Genomic DNA, 23,115 nt, shown 5'->3' with positions numbered 1-23,115 from the left:
GCATTAAGGAATTAAATTCCCAAGACAAACTACTCTGTAATTAAACGCTAAAGTGAGCACAGTATGCAGAAGAGCGTTAACATTAACATGCCTGAGACTGCTAATCTTAGAAAGGCCTGCTGGAAAGGTTGGCCCTTGGCTGGCATCTGAGAAACTTGTTCTTTGGGAATGTTCCCACAATTCCCTGACACGAGTGCCTCACTGTACCTAAACTTTTTGTGTAAACAATATGTATTATATTGAACACCTGTTTTCCTTCAAAGAGCCTGGAATTTTGGTACATGCTAGACAGAAGGTGCTTACGTAACCAACCTCCAACAGAAACCCTGGGCATCAAGTCTCTAATGAGCTTCCTGGTAGACAACATTTCACATGTGTTGTCACAATTCACTACTTCAAAAATTAAGTGTATCCTGTATGATTCCTCTTGGAAGCTTGTGCCTGGTTTCCTCCAGACATTCCCCCCATATGCCTTTTCTCTCTACAGATTTTATTTTGTATCCCCCACGACAGTAAATCATAGCCATGAGTAAATCTATATGCTCAGTCCTATGAGTCCTCTTAGCAAATCACCAAACCTGGGGACCTCTGATGGACAAAGGTAAAATGCATTCTTTACATTTAAACCAAGCCGAGGCACTAGCATTCACTAGATAAATTTTTAAAGTTTTATATAATCTATTATTCATTTCCTGTCTTAGAATGACATATGAAATGCAGTAGACATAAAGTGAGAAAATTTTAAAATATTTTAAGGAAATTAGACAATTTTGATCAATGTTCTTCTCTTGCACTAAAAAGTATTTAAAGTACACCTTTCTCTAAATCCTGTAATTCTTCAAATCAGACCTGTATGTTTTTAAAAGTATCCTAATAAGCACCCATAACAGAAAGAACAGAAGAGTTATCAGTAATTTGGACCCTCAAAAAGTAAAGATATAAATTTGACAGGGGATCCTCCCTCCACAGATCCATAGATCTACGCACACAGTCGACCCCGGCCAAATACACATACACACAGCATCACAGACACACAAATGCAAAGAGAGGCAAACAGAGATTCAGACACAGAGAAAGATGCACACATACAGCCAGAGAGAGAGCCCTCATTCAAAGACAGAAAAACACACACACAGCAACAGACACAAAAACAATATATGTTGTTAATGACTAATTATACAAAAAAAAAAAAAACCTTTAAAAAATCACAAATTTACTGGCATTTATTCCCACCACTAGCCTTAGTATACTTTTAGTGTTAATAGAAAAAATAATGGCTGTCCAGAAAAACTGGTTCTGATTTCATATCTAATATGGGAATTAATATTTATATAAAACTCCATTATCATACATAGAAAAAAAGTAGTAATTAGCTTAGCTATTTTCAACCTCTGGTCTTTGGGGAATGACTTTGCTGTTTTGCACAGAAATATGTTCACTCTTCCTGACAAGAATTACCTACCTGTGACCTTTGGTATACTACCAATAATCTTGGATATTGGCTTCTTTTAATCCCCATTCCCCCTGCTCACCAGCAAGCTTCTTTGATATACTATAATGATAAAACTTAATCTCAAAAATACTATAATCATAACATCTCTGTTCTTACAACTTTTCACAACGTAAAAATGGCTGGAACATATAAGAATGCTCAGAAAAAGTAGCTGGCAGACAACCATAAAAGGATGAGCTGAATAAGTTTATGTGTCAAATATATTTGTTCCTTTAAACTATTTCTCATAAGCAAATAATCCTATTTTATCAGTGAAAACTATTTACAGGATTTCTGTGTTAATAAAAACATTTTAGGGCACCTGGGTGGCTCAGTCGGTTAAGCAGTTGCCATCAGCTCAAGTCATGACCCCAGGGTCCTGGGATCCAGCCCTGCATCAGGCTCCCTGCTCAGGAGGGGTCTGCTTCTCCCTCTCCTGTGCTCTCTCAAGTAAATATATATATATCCTTTTCAGCATGCCCATAATTATGTACATATCCCTAGTCATACTCAATTTGATGCAGTTTTTGATGAAAACCTGAAGGAAATGGGACTGCTGTGAAGTAAGAGCATCTATTTTAGATGTTCAAGCACTGTCATCAAACAATCAATGCCTGAGTAGCCATAGCTTGCAACATTAGCATTATCAGAAGGAGAGAAGTATAAAGACAAAATAAAGGTTGAAAGCCAAGAAGGAAAAAGGGGCACACAGTAAGTAACAGCACACCACCCCCACCAAATTCATTGTTGTTGTTGCAGGACACCAATAACAAAGAGGGCCTTTCCCTGATCATAAACTTGCAAATTGTTTTTAGTGGATAATAACAATAGCTAACATTTACTTGGTGCTTACAATAGGACAGGCACTATTTCCCAAATTAATCGTGTTTTATTCATTTAATTATCTGTATCTTACCCAGTTAGGAGAGAATTTTGTTGTTTTGCAATCACAGAAGCTAATCTTTCATACATGTTTACAAAAAAGATTCATATCTACTTATTATCTGTGGGCCAAATACATTACTTGGCACTTCCACCATACTTTACCTCATTTAATCTTCACAACCCTGTAAAGCACTAATTGAATTACTATTTACCTCTGTTTTACAGTAAATACATTTTCCCCTGCTCATCTCAGAGGTCACTAATTCATTCCCAAAACTATCTCATTCTTTTCCCTTTATCATCACTAGGTTTTCAGTTTAGCTCAGTTCAAAATATCTCCTGGATTTTTCATCTACTTCGCAGTCAAAGTTACTATTGCCTATTACTGAAAAATCTCCATTTTCTGAGGCTATTTTAAATTTTGTTTGTATATGTAATCTTTAGATTCAATATTTCATATTAATGGTATGTAAGGAATCCAACATTCAACTAAGCAACAAGAATTTTCATCACTGTACATTCCACTGGATAAGAAAATGACTATCTGACTAAACCAGTAAAAAATGACTATTTGACTAAACCACCAAACGTAAAGTTAAAAAGCATGAATCATTAGCGGCTGTACAGCACTAGTGTGGTTAGATTGGATTCCTGCCTCAAAGGCTTACAATCTAATTAGACAACAGAACAAAAACACTCTGTCAAAAGAAATAGAATAAAAGGACCATGAGCATTAACTAAGTAGCCATCAACTGAAGCTCTGACATGCTTCTTCCAAGGTCAAAAGAATTTTATAAAATATAAAGTTCTGACAATTAGAAAATAGAACTTAAAGTGTGACCAGGAAACATGACAAAGAATGAAATGAAAATACAGAATCTAATATTCTGTTTATCTTACATAATACAAAACTTAACCAGTTACTTCATTACATATACAATACTATAACCTTTTCTTCTTAATGTAGATATGATGGTTTATTAACACATAAATTCAACACCAAATTAATCAAAGTCAATGTGTTTTGATCTACAAATTCTCAACGCAATAGGGGCAGCTAATGAATTTGTTAGCTGTCTAGAAACCAAATTACCATTGATTCTTACCTTGCTACCACAGTGAAGTTAAAACTGTCCTTACTTCTATTTCTATCACACATATGCCCTGAAAAAGTTCAGATTTATTTACAGGATCTGTATTATTACCCAACCACCCCCCACCAGGTATAAACAGCAACTGAAAACAAATGTAACAATAGAGAAAACAAAGCAAACAAGAGGATATTCTTTAAGCTTGCAAGAAACACACAATAAAACAGTATACCTTCTAATTCAGCTCAGAGTAAAATGTTCCCTCTATGATACCAAATTATGATATGGTGATTACTGTCAAATATTTTTAAGCTTACTTCTTCTACCATCCCTATTATATTAAAATTGTTTTAGCCTTTTTAGATGATCTAAATATGGGTAAAGACTAGCAATGCAAACACAGAATGAGATAACCTATATTTAAGGAACTTAACATTTTAATGAAGCCTAACCTTTTCTACTTTTCCATAACTAATGAAATATACTAAAGATATTACTATACAGATTAGAACTCCCCGCAATTAAAAAACTTTCCAATTCTTATCATTAAAGTTTATTCTCAGCAAAATTCAGCAACAAACATTTCTTATTTGAATCACTAAGCCAGTAAGTACACTGAGCAATATGATATTGTACAACTAAAATCGCTGAATATAAACTTACTTTTCAGCAAAATCTTTACTTCTCCATTTTCTTTCTTGATCTCATTCATTACTTTATGCTTTTTCTTCTCTCTCTCTTTATCTCTCTCTTTAATTTTGTCTTTGATTTTATCTGAAAGACAAAACAAGGGAAATATTTAAAACTATTTTATAATTTTTCCCCATGAACTATAGTGCAATCTCTAGAATACACCATAAAAAATCAGAATGAAAAACAAACATGCCTTTTGTTCTTCCTTTCAGGTCTGGAGGAAGAGATTTCCAAATTTCCTGAGTATTTAACATAGAACACATAATATATACATAATAACTATCAAAATTCATTATTATACTTTTCATTCTACAGATTATTTTTCTTTAAATTCATGACAACCACAATATTAGACTAACTTCAAGTCACTTAAATGACTACCTTTAATAAAAATAGTAAACTGCAAAGGACAAAGTGCTAGCTTTGAAGTTGGCTGTATCTGGATTAATATAACAATGGAAAAATTACTCAACTGTAGTGTCTTAACCTATTAAATGGTGGCTGTTATCTTTCTCACAGGTTACCATAAGGATTAAATGAAAAAATATATAAAATGACTACTCAGAGCCTGGTATATGTAAGACTAGATGTTAGTTCCCTTACCCTTGCTCCTTTTAAAAAGGATAAGACTGATCTGGCTAGCTGGTGATATTAGGGTATTAAAGTAAAAGGTATAAGAACTCTAGGAATCATTGATCTGCATTCTTAAAAATTTTAATTGGAGTTTATAAGATTATTTGATGTCCTATTCTTGTTCAATCAAGCTACTATGCATACAGCAAAATAGAAGATATAGAGGAGAATTTCAAAATAGTAAGGTAGCCTTTGCCCTCAAAAGGCTTACTACTGATTACAAAGTCATGATTGAAGCACATAAAAACTGTAAAATATCTTGTAATGTAACAGAGGTTATATAGTGTATACGCATAATGCAGAATTTCTTAAAATCCTTCCTTACTTTCCTTTCTATAAATACTACCCTAATTCAAGCCCTAATCACCTCATGATTAGATTACCGTCTTGATCAGTACTGCCCAGTAGAAATATAATGCTTACCAGATATGTGAATTTTAATTTTCTAGTAGTCACATCAGAAACAAAAACCAACAGGTGAAATTAATTTTAATAATACATTTTATTTAACCAATAGATCTAAAAATTGTCATTTCAAAATGAAACCAACACTAACAAATTATTATTGAGAACTTTTACATTGTTTTTCACAGTGAGACTTCAAAATCCAGTGTGTATTTTACACTCAACAGTACATCTCAACTCAAAAGTGTTCAACAGTCACATAAGACTAGTGGCTACCACACTGAACAACTCAGGTCCAGACTACTTAAACAGATAATTCTCAAAAAATTAAGTCCATCTATATAATAAACATTTTAAAACTTACACTCATTATTAATAAAAAAATGCAAATTCAAATAAGATACTTTTCCTATCAAACTGACAACATGCTTTTTTAAAAGTGATAATACTCAAAGCAGAAGAAAGGATAGTTGATTGTAGAGCAAACCAAAATGGGACTCACTGACTTAACAAATATGCATTGCTGAGTATAAGAAAAGGGTTTGGGATACAAAAGTGAGTAAATAAGGTCCTCATCTGTTCATAGATAACTTAAATTCTAGAAATAGATTAAGCTGTTCTCACTCTTCAGACTAGTTTGCTACTCCTACTTTTTGATGTTTAAAGTCCTTGAAATCCTGTCACGGGCTGTCATCCAGCCATGAAGTGTTACACCAAATAGCTGGAGCTCAGACACATATGTAAGTTAATATTTCTTAAATAAACATACATTTTTAATGAACTATTTATGTATCCTTTAAAAATCACAACTGAAGAAAACAGTCATCTATCTCCACATTTCTTTCCCCAATTATCCCCATTAACTTTATTAACCTTTAAGTGTTATTTCAGTAACTACTGAAATTTGTAAAGTTTATTAAAGTATAATCTACATAAATAAAAAGCATGTAAGTATACAGTTCAATTTTCACAAAAATGAACAGCACCTCAGGACCCCTCTTATCTTCCCTTCTAGTCTTTGTGCAGCATCCCTAAGGGTAACGACAATCCTGACTTCACCACAAAGAGTAAAATAACTAGAATTTTAATGGTATATATATATATAAAATTATGATATAACATAAACCTACCACAGTCACAAAATATAAATATTTTTCGGAATAAAATTAAACTAGCTTCTCAGGAAATAAAATTATAATACGGTATTATCCAATTTTTAATAAACTTTATTTATAAATATATTTATACATTATAGACCTTATTTTTTAAAGATTTTTATTTATCTATTTGAGAGAGCGCACACGTGCATGCACGTAAGCAGGGGGAGGAGCAGAAGGAGAGGGACAATTAGACCCGAGGCTCAATCTCACAACCCTGAGATCATGACCTGAGTCGAAATCAAGAGTCAGACATGAACTGACTGAGCCAGCCAGTGGCCCCTAGGCTTTATTTTACAGCAGTTTTAGGTTCTCAGCAAAATTGAACAGAAAGTGCACAAAGATTTTCCATACATAACTCCTGCTGCTATACATCCCTTCCTATCTATCTATTTATCTATCTATGAGAGTGAGAGAGTGAGCCAGGGCCAAAGGGAGGGGAGGAGAGAATCTTAAGCAGACTCCATGCTGAGCATGGGGCTGGATCCCATGACCTTGAGATCAGGACCTGAGCTGAAACCAACAGTTGGCCGCTTAACTGCTTAAACAATTATGCCACCCAGGCGCCCCAATATACATCCCAATTTTTTGAAACTATAATTAACAAACACACATTCAAAAATCAGACTGAAAGATAACAGCACAAATTATTAAAAGCCATTATTTTTTTAAAAGTAAATTCTACACCCAATGTGGGGCTTGAACTCATGACCCCAAAATCAAGAGTCACAAGCTCTACCGACTGAGCCAGCCAGGCACCCCTAAAGCCTTTATTTTTAAGTAGCAAAAATCTTCAAAGTTTATGCAATAGGAGCATATTAGTCTCATAAAACAGAAAAAGAATCCTAGAATACGCCTTCAGATATAATATTTAGATAAACTGAATATATGAAAAACATCTAGAAACAAAAACAATGGCATAGTCAAGACATGAAGAGTTACTGACAACGTAACTATAGTTATTACCACCCGATACCCAAAACCTTCTAAGGAAAGGAAGCAAACACAAATCATCCTATATATTCACAGTAGAAAGCATTTTTGTGGGATAACTGCTGTCCCAACCTACACACCTATCTTAATCTTTCAAATCTACCTTTCAGCCTTCCTAGAATTTTTTGCTTCTTGTCAGGGTATATCTTTTTTCAAAATCTAACTTTAAATGCCTCCATTAAATGTTTAATAATCATGTTACAGACAAAAATGTTGTAATATATGTTTATATGTTAGAGGTAAACAGGTTACAGCTATAACAAAGTGGAAAGCCTACAAGTTCAGAAGACCTAGGTTCAAGTTAAGTTCTGCAACCTTGATAACAAACTTTCATATCTCCCATTTCAGCTGTAAAATGGAGTTCATAGAAAGATTAAATAGGAAATACATACAAAAGCATACGGCAAAGATATAAGCCTTATGAATACAGAATATTATTTATGTCTATCTATCCATAATATTGAGCCATAATAAGCATTTTTTGGTCATAACAATTCAGAACACCAGTGTCTATAAAATCTCAAATCTGTTGTTACATTATAATGCATTCATATACATAAAAGCCACTTCTACATCTTTTCACAAGGAAAACAGCTCCCTGGCATCATGTTTACTGTAATACACTGTTCTTTCAAAAACTATCATTCTTAAAAAGTCATTTCTCTTTATGACCAAGAATTGGTATGGTTTTATCCTTCATGGTCTAATCTAAGGTTTGGAAGGAATTTTTAGCTAATTATTGGAATAAAATTAAAAATTAGTCTACCAAAAGAACAAGAAATTATCTGTTTTGAAAAGTCCAACTTAACATAAGGACTACAAGTTTTATTTAAAAATAAAGTGGGGGGGGGGCACCTGGATGGCTCAGTAGGTTAAGCGTCTGCCTTCAGCTCAGGTCATGATCCCAGAGTCCTGAGACCTAGCCCTGCGTGGGGCTTCTGCTCAGTAGGTGAGTCTGCGTCTCCCTCTCCCTCCCTCACTGCTCTTGCTCTCTCTCTCTCTTTCAGAAAAATAAAAACCCTTTTTAAAAATTTAAAAATGAAAATAAAAAATAAAAAGGGGGTGAGGGGACAGAGGAAAAACAGATACAAACAGACGCATAATAGAGTTTGAACCTACAGAAGCAGAAAGAATATAAGAATGGAGGAAAGGAGAAGGAATAAATGACTAAGTCATTATGAAACCAGAAGAAACTATAAATTACACATGTGGAAAAAATACACACATGCTGAAGACATACACTATATGTAAAAGTTAAGATATAAAAAACAAAATTGATTAAAATAATTTCAAATAAGATATAAATGGGCTTTTCAAACATATATTCAATTTATTGATTTAGCAATATAGTTCAGATTTCATGCACCCAATATATTTCTGTTGAGCACTTATGCAAGAGATAAAAATGAATAATAGTGCTATACTAAAGAGTCTTACATTCAATGATATCATTTGATTCTTATTGTCGGTACCACTATGGAAAACCAGTTCTTAAATGACAAAATCATTGCTTTCATCTGGTTATAATAAAATTGACTAGTCTTCACCTGTATTAAAGTCATTATAATAATATAGAGATGAAAGCACACACACATACACAAATATTAGATGCATCACTTCAGTAAGGAAAAAGTCAAACTTATAAAAACCATTGTCAGAGAATCCTTTTAAGAGATATTTTTAATTTTCTTAGAGAGGGAATGAGGGGGAGAATAAGGGGGTGGGGGAGACAGAGGGAGAGGGAGAATCTTAAGCAGGCTCCACAACCAGCATGGAGCCTGACGGGAGCTAGATCTCACAACCCTGAGATTACGACCTGAGCTGAAATCAAGAAACAAACGTGCTTAACCGACTGAGCCACCCAGACACCCCTTGAGAGATTTATAATACAACAAAAATTCATTTATCTGGAATCTTAAGAAATCACAGTTTCTAGGTAACAGAAGATTGCCACTATTTTTTAATCATTCTAATTATTTTCAAAAATGTATTACCTACTTCCCTGTTTACAAAAATCTAAGAAATATAATTCAGTCTGTTCATTATGACAAATATTTGAACTCCTCATATTCATATTGATGAACTCAAAAACAAAACAAAATTTACCTGTTCAAAACTAAAAAATAGTATTTGAATATCATTTAATTTTTGTCTCAGGTGTCATTTATCATTCCACGTATGAGAGGTGACAGCTATAACTTCTGGTGGTCACCAATAGGCTCATTCTCATCTGCTCTGTGCTAAGAAATCAGACCAGGTCCATTAATACAGTAGGCAGGTTCTCTCTAGCCTTCTTACAGTAAATTTCACACTGTATTCTTTCTGTTCTAAATGTATCTTTCTCCTCATAATCATTCCTGCCCCCACCACTGTATAGTATATGTTCCTTAATGGTAGAGAAGGCTCTACCTCAATAAATGCTTGTTTGATTTATGAAACAGGTCCTGTGATAAAATAAAAAATTGTTGTGTTATTTTCTACAGTATATTGTGACTTTCTTTCATTTTAGGTGCTCTATGTTGATCTTTGTTAACTCTTCCCTCTTTTCCTAGTCATACCACACAGCAAGGAAGGAAATTCTTACAGCCTTCCAGGAGTAGTTCCTCAAATTTATTTCCCTTTTCTAACTGGCCTGGTTGTTTTTTTAGTATATGTGCTGCCGAAGCGAGCACTGGCCTGGTTGTTTTTGACAAATAAACCCTAAGATTTAATGAAGCTACTCTTCCAAAAACATTAGGGATCCAAATTTTTTCTGTATGTAAGTCTCAATAAAAACAAATAATTTTCCTTAAAAGACCATGGGGCAATTTCTTTTTTATATAGATCTCTTTTTATAGGAAGAGTTCTCACAACATAATAGTTTTAAAAATAAGAAAAAAAGAAAAAATAGAAAAAGAAAACAACAGTGCAGGGGTACCTGAGTGGCTCAGTTGGTTGAGCATCAGACCCTAGATTTCGCTCAGGATGTGGTCTCAGAATCTTGAGATGGAGCCCTGCCTCCAGCTCCGTGCTCAGCGAAAGCCTGCTTGGGAATTTTCTCTCCCCCTCTCTCTGCTCCTCCCCCCACCCCCTGGGAGCACAGGTGTTCATGTGCTCTCCTTCTCTCAAGTAAATAAATCTTAAAAAAAAAAAAAAAAAAAAAAAAAGGTGCAAAGGATATAAACAAATTCCAAAGAATGTTAATGTCAAATAAACACACACAAAAAAGTTCAACTTATCAGTCTTCAAAAAAACACAAATTAAAACAATATAAAACCATCTTCACCTACTAATTGACCATTTCTAAGAGTAGTGGCAAAGGTGAAGTAAAATAAGCACTTCTACAGAATGATAAATAAGTATAAACTAAGAAGTCTTACTGGAAGGCAATTTAACAATATCCTGGAAAGCATTAAAACTGATCATTCTTGGAGTGCCTGGGTGGCTCGGTAGGTTAAGTGTCAGACTTTTGATTTTGGCTCAGGTTATGATCTCAGGGTAAAGAGATGGAGCCCTGCGGTAGGCTCCATTCTGGACGTGGAGCCTGCTTGAGATTCTCTCTCCCTCTCACTCTTCCCGCCCTTTAAAAAGCAAAAACAAAACAAAACAAGCCCAATCATTCCTATGATCCCAGAATTCCACTGCTAGGATTTAATAAAAAGGAAATAACAAGCCAGCACAAATATACATGTACAGGAGTTTTCATCTCATATTATTTATAATTACAAAAAACAGTAAATAACTTAAATGTTTAATAAATGGAGAGTGATTAAATAAATTTGGGTATATTCATTAATAGGAAAATATGAAGCCACTAAAAATCATGTTTGAATAACAGTATCATGAGGTAGAGATAATAGTCATGAAATGTTAGGAGAAAATGACAATTTAACATATATAAATGTAAATCTATAAAATGATCCCATGTCTATCATAGATATATATATCTGTGTAAATATATGCAAACACATATACATATATTTAGGTATATACATCTGTGTATACACACCACACACAGTAGTCTTAAAACAAGGGAAATCGTTTAAAAGTTTATATAAAAAATAGTTGGACTTCGCAATCTTCCCATCCTTGTCCCAAAGAGTCAAGTAATCATTCAATTTCACTCCTTAAGGCAAACATCCACTTCATTTTCAAAAGAAAATGAACAGGCTTGAAATTCAGGTACCCCAGGCAAGGCAAAGGGTGGAGCTAAAAACAAGCTTGAATGTACTTCTCTAAAATGCTTAAACTGAATTGAATCAGGAAATTAAAAAAAAAAAAAAAAAAGAACTTTTAGAATTTAAAAATACAATAGCAAAACTGAAAAGCTCAAAAGCTGGAAGATAAAGTTTCTCAGATAATCTTCTAAAAAGAGAGCAACAAGAGAAAGTGGAAAACAGCAGAAAATAAGGTGACCTAAAGGACCAGATTCCCAAAGGATTCAGGAGATCCAATATCAAATTAACTAAAATTTCAGAGAAGGAAAATAGAATTTTATTGGGAAGAAAAATACCAAATTAAATAAACAAAAGAAATTTTCTCAGAAAAGATCAGTCACCAAAATTAAGATTCCATCAAGGGATGAGCACAAAGAATGGAATTCAGTGGTAGCACCCCCTTCCCACACACACACACCAGGCACACCATCATGAAATTTCAATACACTAGAGATAAAGAAAAGATCCTAAAAGTCTCCTAAGGAATTAAAGAAACAAAACAAAACAAAACCAGATCACATATGAAAGATCAGGTAATAGTGTGGAACTCTTCCACATGACAGTAGATGCTAGAAAGCAATACAACAAACAAATCCCCTCAGAATGGTGAATGAAAATAATTTTTAACTTAGAATTCTTTAATCTGCCAAACTATCAATCAAGTATGAGGGAAGACATGATTTGACAAACAAAAATTCAAACATTTTTTACCACACACGCATCCCCTTAGGATATATGCTCAAGAAAATTATAAGGAGCAAACAAAAAAGGAAGAAGGCACAAGACCAAGGAAACAGAAGACCCAGCACGGGAGGGGGGGGGGGGGGCGCACACAAGGAACCATCAGTATGAAAGCTGTGCAGCTGGCTTAAAGGGTAGCCAGTTCACACTGAAGGACAGCAACAGCATTCTAGAAACTACCTCCAGGAATAAAGAGGAATTGCCATATTATCTCTCATCACTCAACACAGAGAACAGGACAGAAAATGAAGACGCAATAGATATAAACAGATCTTCCTCGACTTACACGGGGATTTTGTCTCAATAAACCCATTCATTGTAAATTGAAAGTATCATTAAGTCAAAAATGCACATAATACACCTAACTTAACAAATGTGCTCAGAGCCTATAGTTGGACAAAAATCATCCAACACAAAGTCTATTTTATAATAAAGTGTTGAATATCTCAAGTAATTTTTAAATATTGTACTAAAAGTGAAAAACAGAATGACTATATGGAGACAGAATGGTTTTAAGTAAATGGGTTGTTGACCCCTGTGATCCCATGATTGACTGGCATTATGGCTCACTGCCCCACCCAGCATCACCAGAGAATAACCTACCGCATATTGCTAATTCAGAGAGTACAGTTCAAAATTCAAAAGTAAGATTTCTACTGAATTGCATCACTTTTGCACTACAATCAAGTCAAAAAATTGTGAATCACTGTAAGTTAGGGATCATCTGTGTGTAAAGACAGACAATGTTTTAGTATTATGAAAACCCAGAAGGCCATACAGAAAAGGATCTCTGATCTGCACTCAACAGTATTTGCAAAGTTATAATTAGCACTGATTATTATGTTTTAACTAAATTTTATGAAATTACTGGATAGGAAAGAAGCTAGGTTATAAAAGTGCTAAATTCTTATTAATCTTACAAGAATGCAATATATGTGTAAAATTGACCAATCAAAAACTAAAAGGCAGTATGAGCACTTTATTCAGAAATTTGGAATTAAAATATGAGAACTAAAAGGATTAATAGCTGGGGGCCAGGGCAGGGAATAGAAACAGTTAGGGCCATTTCTCATTATAAACCTTTCAGGACTACTTGATTTTTTTTTTAAAGATTTATTTTATTTATTTGAAAGAGTGCATATGTGTGTGCGCACACAAGTAGAGGAAGGGGCAGAGGAAGAGACTCTTCAAGCAGACTCCCTGCTAACAGTGAGGGGGTGGGGGTAGGGACCTTGATCCCAAGACCCGTGAGATCATGACCTGAGCAGAAACCAAGAGCTGGACACTTAACCATCTGAGCCACCCAAGCACCCCTTGATTTTTCTAATTAAATTTTATTTTTAAAATTTACAAAGTTATTGCCTTCCTCTCAAAAACCAATAACCCCATTCTAATCATGAGAAAAACATAAGACAAATTCCAATTGAGGGACATTTTACAAAATGCCTGACCACTCCTCAAACCATCAAGGTAATCAAAAGCAAGAAAAGTCTGACAAAACTGCCATAGCCAAGAAGAGCCTATATAGACCTGATGACTGAATGTTCTGTAGTACCCTGGGTGGGATTCCTTGAACAGAAAAACGACACTGGGTAAAAACTAATGAAACCTGAATAAAGTATGGACTTTAGTTAATGATAATGTATTAATATTGATTCATTAATTGTGACAAATGTACAATGCAAATGTAAAATTTCAATAAGAGAAAGTAAGTTCAGTATACATGGGCACTCTGTAATTTTTCTGTAAATTTAAAGCTATTCTAAAATTAAGAGATTACTAAAATTTATATAAATTCATAAAGGCAAAAGTTAATTAAAAGAAAGAAATACAGCTTACTTCAGCAGCATATACTAAAATTGGAACCACACAGAGAAGATTAGCATGGCCCCTGAGTAAGACATGCAAATTCATGAAGCCTTCCATATTTATGGGACAGATGGTAGCTACACTTGTGGTGAGCACAGCATATGTATAAACTGTCGAATCACTATTTGGTATACCTGAGGCCAATGTGCCATTGTGTGTCAACCACAGTCAAATAAATAAATAAGAAATACACACAGTTTGTGTGCATGAGGCTAATTGGCATTGTGTGTCAACTATATATACATACACATATACATAACACAGACATACACAGTCTGTGTACATGTGTGTATAAATGTCACTCGATGCAATGGACAGAGCTCCAAGACACACTGTTAAGTAAAATGAGCAAGTTATAGAAAAATGCATGTAGCATATTTAGGTTTTAAAAAAAAGCTACATATTCTTTTTCTGTGCGTACACATATTTATGTATATATGTAAATGCACAGAAAAAAGTCTGGAAGGAAAAACACAAAACACCTAACAGGGTTTACTCCTGTAGAAGGAATAAAAGGAACTCCTGATTTTTATTTCCTTTACTTCTAAATTATATTTATTATAATAATTTCTACAACAGAAACGGATTTATATTTGTTACTTATGTAATTGTTAGCCTACATCTCTTTCCTAAAAGAATTATTGACAATTACGTTCAGACAAGTATTTTTTTTAAAGATTTAGAATCACTTAAGGTCTATCAGAAGAGATAAGAAAAAAGCACTTCAAAATAAAACAATGAATTAATATATAATCTAATACACACACATACATGAAAATGATCTTCCTTTTTACAAAGTCCTCCCTTCATTACAATTGTTCAAGTGCATTGCTATCTCATTTTATATACATTATCTCAAAGTCATGCTACAGTTAACAAAAAGAAGAACGAAAGAAAATATGACACAATTAAATATGTATTCTGAATATGTATATATACATGCACTACTTGTTAGATTTAACAGATTTTAAGGAAAAGACAGAAATCCTACACCATACCATAACTCATTAAACCAAAGATTTTTGTATAAAGATGGATTTTTATATAGGTTCATTAGAATTTTTTTTTGGAAGTGTCACAGAGGGGCCTGGCTGGCTCAGTTAGTACTGCAACTCTTGATCTCAGGGTCATGAGTTCAAGCCCAACGCTGGGCTTAGAGCTTACATAAAAATAATAATAAAATAATGAAAAAAAATAAAGAAGTGTCATAAAAATCCATTCTTACTTCTTAAGAAATGTTGGTAGAATTTCCTACTAAAGCTTTTAGCCACAATATACTTCTATAGCACAAACCTCAAATAGGCTTCATAGGATCACAGTTTTGCCTGCTTTGGGTATGTGCCATGATTCACGCTGTAATAATGCAGTCTATGAAATCAGGTAGTCTGAACAACAATGATCTTCCTGATCACCCTCCCCAAATAGGAGTAAGTATAGCTAGAAATAGATCTGAAAACAAGCAGGAAAACAGGAGAAAATGAGAAATAATACATATTTGAAGTGGGGAGGTAGAGGGAAAGTAACATAACAAAAATGGAAAAGATAAAAGATATAGCAAAAAAAGGAGTGATGGTGGCTTAGTCTTTTTTAAGATTTATTTTTCTTGTATAGAAATATTTATTGAAAATAATTATCTGATCAACAAATCATTGAGCCGTTCTATATATGACATAGAAGTAGTGTTTGTTAACACTTGTTTTTAAAGAGACTTGCTTTAAGGCTATTTTGTCAGCACTCATTTATTGTTTTTTTCCTTTTTTTTATTTAATTCAATTAGAGTTCAGTGATTCATCAGTTTTATATAATACCCAGTGCTCATTAACATCACCTGCCCACCTTAATGTCCATCACCCAATTACCCCATCCCCCCACCCACCTCCCCGCCAGCAACCCTCACTCTGTTTCCTATGATTAAGTTTCTTACGGTTCGTCTACCTCTGGTTTCGTCTTGTTTTATTTTTTCCTCTTTTCCCCTACAATGCTCTATTTTGTTTCTTAAATTCCACATGAGTGATATCATATGATAACTGTCTTTCTCTGATTGACATATTTCACTTGTCGGCCTTTTTTATTGGTTCTCACTGCAAAAGGCATTACTAGCCTCTTACTCAAAACTTCTCCCTAAGGTCAGTCGACTCCATAACTCATGATCCAATCATCAAAACCTGCACATTGTCCTTAGGATTTTATCTTAGGTGTACTTTTCTTCTTTATCTATACTTGTCTAAAAATGCATTCCTAGGATTTAAACTATAACCATTAGGCAAATGAATCCCTAAACTATTATCTCAACCCAACCTCTTGGCCAAGCTTTACCACGTTGTCTCTGTAAGAGATATTTAACTCCCGGGGCACCTGGCTGGCTCAGTCAGCAGAGCCTCCAACTCTTGATCTCAGGCTTGTAAGTTCAAGCCCCACACTGGGTATAGAGATAACTTAAAAAATAAAAACATTTTAAAAAGTCTTTAAAAGAAAAGAAATATTTAACACCAAAATTATCATCTTTCTTTTATAAATAAGGTTGAAGCTCTCCTTTTAATTCCCTGTTTATGTTAATGGCACAACATCCCCCAACACCCAAATTCAAAATTCTCAAAAACCTTTATACTTCCCTCTTCAGTTTTTCCCTAACATTAAATCACCTGCTTAGTTCAGGCTATTGAAATATGTCCATCTTCCTTTCCCTTTCCACAGCTATCACCATAACTGATTATCTTTTGAAAGAAGTGATCTTCCTACTTAGTTTCTCTCCTCTCCAACAATCCACTCAGCACTGACCAAAAAATATTCCTTGAAAATACAGTTTATCATGTCACTCTCTTCTACTTTAAACAAATGAACCCACCCTATGTAAAAGAAGAAAATTCCCACAGTATGCCATTCAAGAATCTGTATAGTGAAGACTCATATTTTAATCATTTCTTCTACTATTCAACCACATGTATATGTACACAAGATTCCAGACTGTTTGATTCATTACTACTTAAGTCTTACTCCATATAGTTAGAATGTCTTTGCCCATCCCAACTCTTGCCGACCAAAATCCTACACCTCCTGCAAAATCCAGCTGAAATTCAGCTTTTCATTAAGGACTCCTTGATTCCTACAACTAGAAATGACCAAAGAAAAAAAGGGTTAATATAAGTAAAAGCAAATTACTGATAATCATCTGAAGGGTCAGCAGTCACAGAAGATTAAAAAAAAAAAAAAGCAACATGCAGAAAAAGAAACAAGATGAGTAATAATACAAAGTGTCTCTTGCATTGCAGCTAATAATCTTTCCAATTAAATTATAAATTCCTGAAGTCAAGAAATATTAACAGCTTTCCTCTCTGCATTCCCCTACACAGTGCCAAACACATAGCAGGCAATAAATAAATGTTCGTTTGAATCACATAAGAAAGCAGCAGAGGACAAATGAGAGAAATTGTGATGTAACTTAAGAAAGTGAATGCTTTTATAAGTATTTTATAAGACTCTAGAAATAAAAACAGCAGAGGTATGGCAAGAATCAGTAAGACAGTGTTGAAGGGGGGCAATTGCCAGAGAAGTTTCCACAAAATGAGTTTTTTCATAGACACAAATTAGAGATTTCACCTACTCTCCTCATTTTACAGAGAAAAAGTCGAGGCCCAGAACATTTAAGATTTTCTCAGGGACAGAGACTAAGTGGCAGAATTTAGAAAAGTCCTAACCAGGTCCCCAAATCTCCAGTTAAAAGTAGACCAGACTTTAGGAAAGAAAACCAAAAAACATGAGAATTCTTTGGACCACAAATGCCCCATTGTACTTAGCTAATAACAGACAGTTCCTAAGTCATACCCTGCACATATACGCAGCATTACTTCTAATCTTCTGCACCAAATCTTCCTCAGTAGATAGTTTTATAATAGGGGAGGGAATGACACAGAAATGGGTTCCAGAAAGTTGGAAGGCAGAGAAGAAAACCCTTTTTTTCTAATTAAGGGATGGCTGAGATCTGACAGGCATGAGGCAGATGGTATTTAAAAAACTTGACTCCTCCTCTAGAGATGTCTGCTCATCCATACTGAGGGCAATTGCTAAAAGGGTAAAAAGTCCTTATGGACTTAACTGAAAATTCCTATGGGTTAAGAACCCTGAGACAGAAAAGACCTGTGCAGTTCCAGTGACTGTAACTGCTGAACTGAGGGAGTGTTACGGAGCTTGTTGCTTGTACCTGTAAAATCAGGGGCTTATGTTAACTGATCTCTGATGAACCTTTCTCTGCTAGTATTTTATGATTCCATGTTTCTGCTCTTTTAAGAAGGGGAAAATTTTGGGGCGCCTGGGTGGCACAGTGGTTAAGCGTTTGCCTTCGGCTCAGGGCGTGATCCCGGCGTTGTGGGATCGAGCCCCACATCAGGCTCCTCTGCTGTGAGCCTGCTTCTTCCTCTCCCACTCCCCTGCTTATGTTCCCTCTCTCGCTGGCTGTCTCTATCTCTGTCAAATAAATAAAATCTTAAAAAAAAAAAAAAAAAAAGGGGAAAAATTTAGTATAATGACTCATACAGCAACAACATCCTATGTTTTGTACAGTAATGCAAAAAATGTTTCTGCCGGAAGATATTATGAGGAAGTCCAAATTGTACAATACTTACCTCTCTTATATTCAGGAATAGCAGGTTGCTCTGGCTAACATATTGAGACCAAAAAGCAAGGAAGAGAACGTTGAAAATGATATAGTTTAAGATAGCTAGGTATTAAGAACTCTAAACGTACTGTAATACATTTTATCAGGCTTTTTAATTAGACATATTTAATTTCCAGCTGCTCTGCCACCAACTGACACAAAACAAACTTATTAACTATGTTATGCCTCAGTATTCCCATCTGTCAAAGATAGTAGCACTTATCTTTTAGATTTTTATGAGGATTAAAGGCAACATGTGCATTATTTCCAACACTATGCCAGGATATATCATAGGCACTTGACAAAGGTAGCTATCATTATTAAGTATAAATAGAATTGTATTAAAGCATCTAGTCACATGCATAAAGTGACAAAAAGTATATTAACAGTCATCACAAAAACAAGACTCACTAAAAGGAAAACAAAAATAAATATATATGTACCTACATGAAAGCCAAGCCACGCATTAACATGACTGTTAATGGGCTCCCTCTCCTACCATAAATAAAAATTTCAGGTCAGGCTTACTGCACTGACCTACCACAAAAAGATCTGCCTCCAAAACAAAGTACAATTAGTTTTTCTCCTCTCAAAATACTGTAAATGCAAGATATAAAAGTACTGAGGAATTATACTTGATATCTAGATCACAGACTTAAATCACTCTAGTCACTGAATTTTATACTATAGCTGTCATATAAAATGTGATTCACACACAAACTGGAGCATTCTAGACCTCTAAAGTCAACATTATACAATTACATTATTTAATTAAAATTATACTCTATAATGCAAACAGTAAATCAGTTTTTAGTTAATGATAACAGATACAGGGGAACCACTGTTCTTATTATATACTCTTAATTATGTTTTTCATACAACCAATTAAAGTTCTAAATTTTATTATGTATTTAGTTAATATCATTAAATAATGCTCCCATAGGTTCTTTATCTATGTTCAATTTAGAATGTACTCTAAGTGAAATTTTACAAAACAAATATACCTATTATATTATGTAATATACTAAAAATTTTTATTTAATTTATTTCATCAATTATTTTAATATATTAAAATTTGTACTACATTACAAATATTAATGCCCTAATATGTGTACAGGGAGGAAATGATTCAGATTTCCAAAGCTAGGTTATAAGAAGCCTTGCTGTTTCTATTCAAGTCTCTCAGAGTCCTGAGCTGCCATGTAAGAAATCCAACTATCCTGATGAGATCATGTGGAAAGGCCCCTAGAGGACACAAAGAGGGGCTCAGCTTAGCATCCAGTTATCAGAGGGTTGAGAAAACACCCAGGTGAGTAAAGCCACCTTGGAACCTACTAAACAAGACCGTCCACAACTGACCACCACAAGCAACCCCAGTCAACCCTGCATGAAGCAAAATCACCTAGTCAATCCTGCTGGAATTCCTGATCCATAAAATCACTAAATATAATAAAATGGTTGTATTTTAAGCCACCAAGTTTTAAGTTTGTTACACAGCAATAGATAATATATCCTTCACAAAGTCTTAGAGTCAATGAAGAAGTTGGTTAGGGTAAGTTATGTATACGTACGAAACTTGCACTAACTTCAGAGAAATGTTAAAACAGAATTTGTCTTACAAAACACACTGATATTTTAAAATCAAAAGTGAAGGGCTAGAATAAAGATGCTTAGCAATATATAATGTCAGAGCCATAATCAAACATCTCGAAATTATTTTCCTTTAGCTTTTACGACACTGCATCTTTGTTTTCCTATCTAGTTCCATGAATGTTACACTTCAAATAATACTCTCTACCTAGAATTCCTTCATTTCTTTTTTTGAAGATTTTATTTATTTATCAGAAAGAGAGAATGCCCACAAAAGCAGGGGGACTGGCAGACAGAGGGTGAAGCAGGTTCCCGACTAGGCAAAGAGACTGACGACCTGAGCCAAAGGCAGACGCTTAAATGAATGAGCCACCCAGGCATCCCAATTCCTTGATTTCTTTAGTGAAATCCTACCACACTGTCCTTCAAAGGTTCTCTTAAACCTCCTGCATCCCTTCTCCTAATACTGCCTACTCTCACTTCCATTAGTACCAACTCTACTTTCCATCTGTCTTGTGATATTTAACTTATAGCATTAAATATTATCATTACTTTTTCTAGTATCCTGCTAGATTGCTTACGGTACTTGAAGGCAGAAGCCTTATATTGTTAATTTTATATTTACTAAAACCTACCACGGCACCTAAGCACTAAAAATACTTGTCAAGCTATATAGTTATACTCTGCTAACAGAGATCTCAGATTTCAAACACAAACACAATGCTTGAAGTACCACAAAGAAACCATTTCCTGACTATTACAAAGTACCTTATTGTGATTCAATCTGTTCCTTGGGGCACCTGGTTCGCTCAGTCAGTAGAGCACGTGACCCTCAATCTCAGGATCATTAGTTCAAGCCCCACATTGGACAAAGAGCCTACTTAAAAAACAAAACAAAACCAATAACAAAACAACAAAACAACCAAAAAAACCTGTTCCTGATTATGAAGAATTGGTAACCTTTCGCTACTATATACTCACATACCCAATTATCAAGTATATGTAGAAAAACCAAAAGCTTTCTTAGATACCAGTAACAATCTGGAACAAACTCCCCAAAATGAAACAAAATACCAGAAGAAAACTCATAATCTGTACTAAATATCAATGAATTTTATAGAGACATAAAAGAATATAAGAGTAGGTAAAGACATACATGTAGCTTGTTAAGTATAAATAAAATTCTGGGGGCGCCTGGGTAGCGCAGTCGTTAAATGTCTGCCTTTGGCTCAGGGTGTGATCCCGGCGTTCCCGGATCGAGTCCCACATCGGGCTCCTCTGCTGGGAGCCTGCTTCTTCTTCCCCTCCCACTCCCCTGCTGTGTTCTCTCTCTCACTGGCTGTCTGTCACATAAATAAATAAAATCTTTAAAACAATTTTTTAAATAAAAAAAAAAGAAAATTCTGTAATTACAATCTGCCCCTACTTTAATCAATAAATTTAACGAAAACCCCTAGGTGATTGGGGGGGGGGGGGAAAGAAGAGTGAAATTCACAAAATAATTTTCAACTTAATCAATAAAGAAAAATAAGAGTAAGGGAACTCTGATCCAAACCTTAAATACAAAAATTTTCGAAATGCACTACAGTCCTAAAGGTAAAACCTAAAACTATAAAGTATCTAAAAGAAAATGTAAGAGAAAACCTGTGTGACCCTGGGTTAGGCAAAGTTCTCTCCATTAAGACACTAATAGCATGAACCATGAAAGAAATAAATTATGAAGTGGACTTCACCAAAATTAAATTTTTCTGCTATGAAAAAGTGTGAAGGACAATATTAAGGGAATGAAAAGCCACAGAATGGGAGAATACATTTGTGAAATACATATCTGATAAAGAACATGTACACAGAATATGTAAAGAATGATTACAATTTGAAAATAAAAATAACACATAATCGGAATAGACACTTCACCAAAGAAGAGACAGGGTTAGAAAATAACCACATAAAATGATGCTCAACATCAGCTGTCACTAGGGAACTGCAAATTAAAACCATAACGAAATACTACTACATATCCACTAAGATGACTGAGATTTAGTAGACTATAACAATATAACTATATTTTAGTATAGGATAAAAACTGGCATTCTACATCTGAGTGGAAAGAACAAGCTATCAATAAATGGTGTTAAAATGGTAATAAAAACTATCTGATTGTTGGAACAAAATTAATCTTAATTCCTATCTAATTTATGTCTAAATAAATTACAAATAGGATTTCCATTTATAATGCCCTTACAAGTTTTGTAAATACATGCAGATTACAAACAAAATTTCCTCTTTGTATAATGTAGTGATAAGCTTTATTTTTTTGAGATTAGATGTACAAAACGGCAATTCTGATAACTCGAGGTGAGTCAAACACAATACAATTAGTATTATCCACACAGTGACTTTCCTTTCTAGTTCTCATGCCATTAATATCTGCCTATTGCGCTCTCTTGACAATTTAACCATTGTCTCTGAGCTGCTGGTCAACTTCTCATCCCATTATCACTTTTCTGCTGTTCTTACTTTGAAATACCTGCCAAAATTTTCCTGAATAACAACCAGATATCTCTTCTCTACAGGCAGAAAGGGCTGAAACGCAGTACAAATAGTTCATTTCCCAAATAGTTATTGAATACTCAGAGATACCCTGACCTGAGACAAGAAAACCACAGCCCCCAGATTTCACAGGCTGTGTGTCTAGTGAAGAAGACATCTAAATAAGTGA

General features: G+C 34.4%; 1 protein-coding gene and 1 pseudogene across 1 annotated transcript in view; one reads left to right on the top strand and one right to left on the bottom strand.

Moving 5' to 3' along the window:
- Window positions 1-23,115, bottom strand: part of RSBN1L (round spermatid basic protein 1 like) — a 58,867-nt gene that overhangs the window by 25,654 nt on the left and 10,098 nt on the right. Inside the window, exon 2 of the mRNA XM_026504349.4 lies at window positions 4,132-4,242. Coding sequence (XP_026360134.1) covers window positions 4,132-4,242 — 111 coding nt within the window. The remainder of the gene's footprint in view (window positions 1-4,131; window positions 4,243-23,115) is intronic.
- Window positions 14,120-14,218, top strand: LOC113267386 (U6 spliceosomal RNA; annotated as a pseudogene).

This window comes from Ursus arctos, unplaced genomic scaffold (assembly GCF_023065955.2).
Source record: "Ursus arctos isolate Adak ecotype North America unplaced genomic scaffold, UrsArc2.0 scaffold_3, whole genome shotgun sequence".
NCBI lineage: Eukaryota > Metazoa > Chordata > Mammalia > Carnivora > Ursidae > Ursus > Ursus arctos.
Note: the sequence above shows the minus strand (reverse complement) of the source record. Positions and strands in the feature narration are given on the sequence as shown.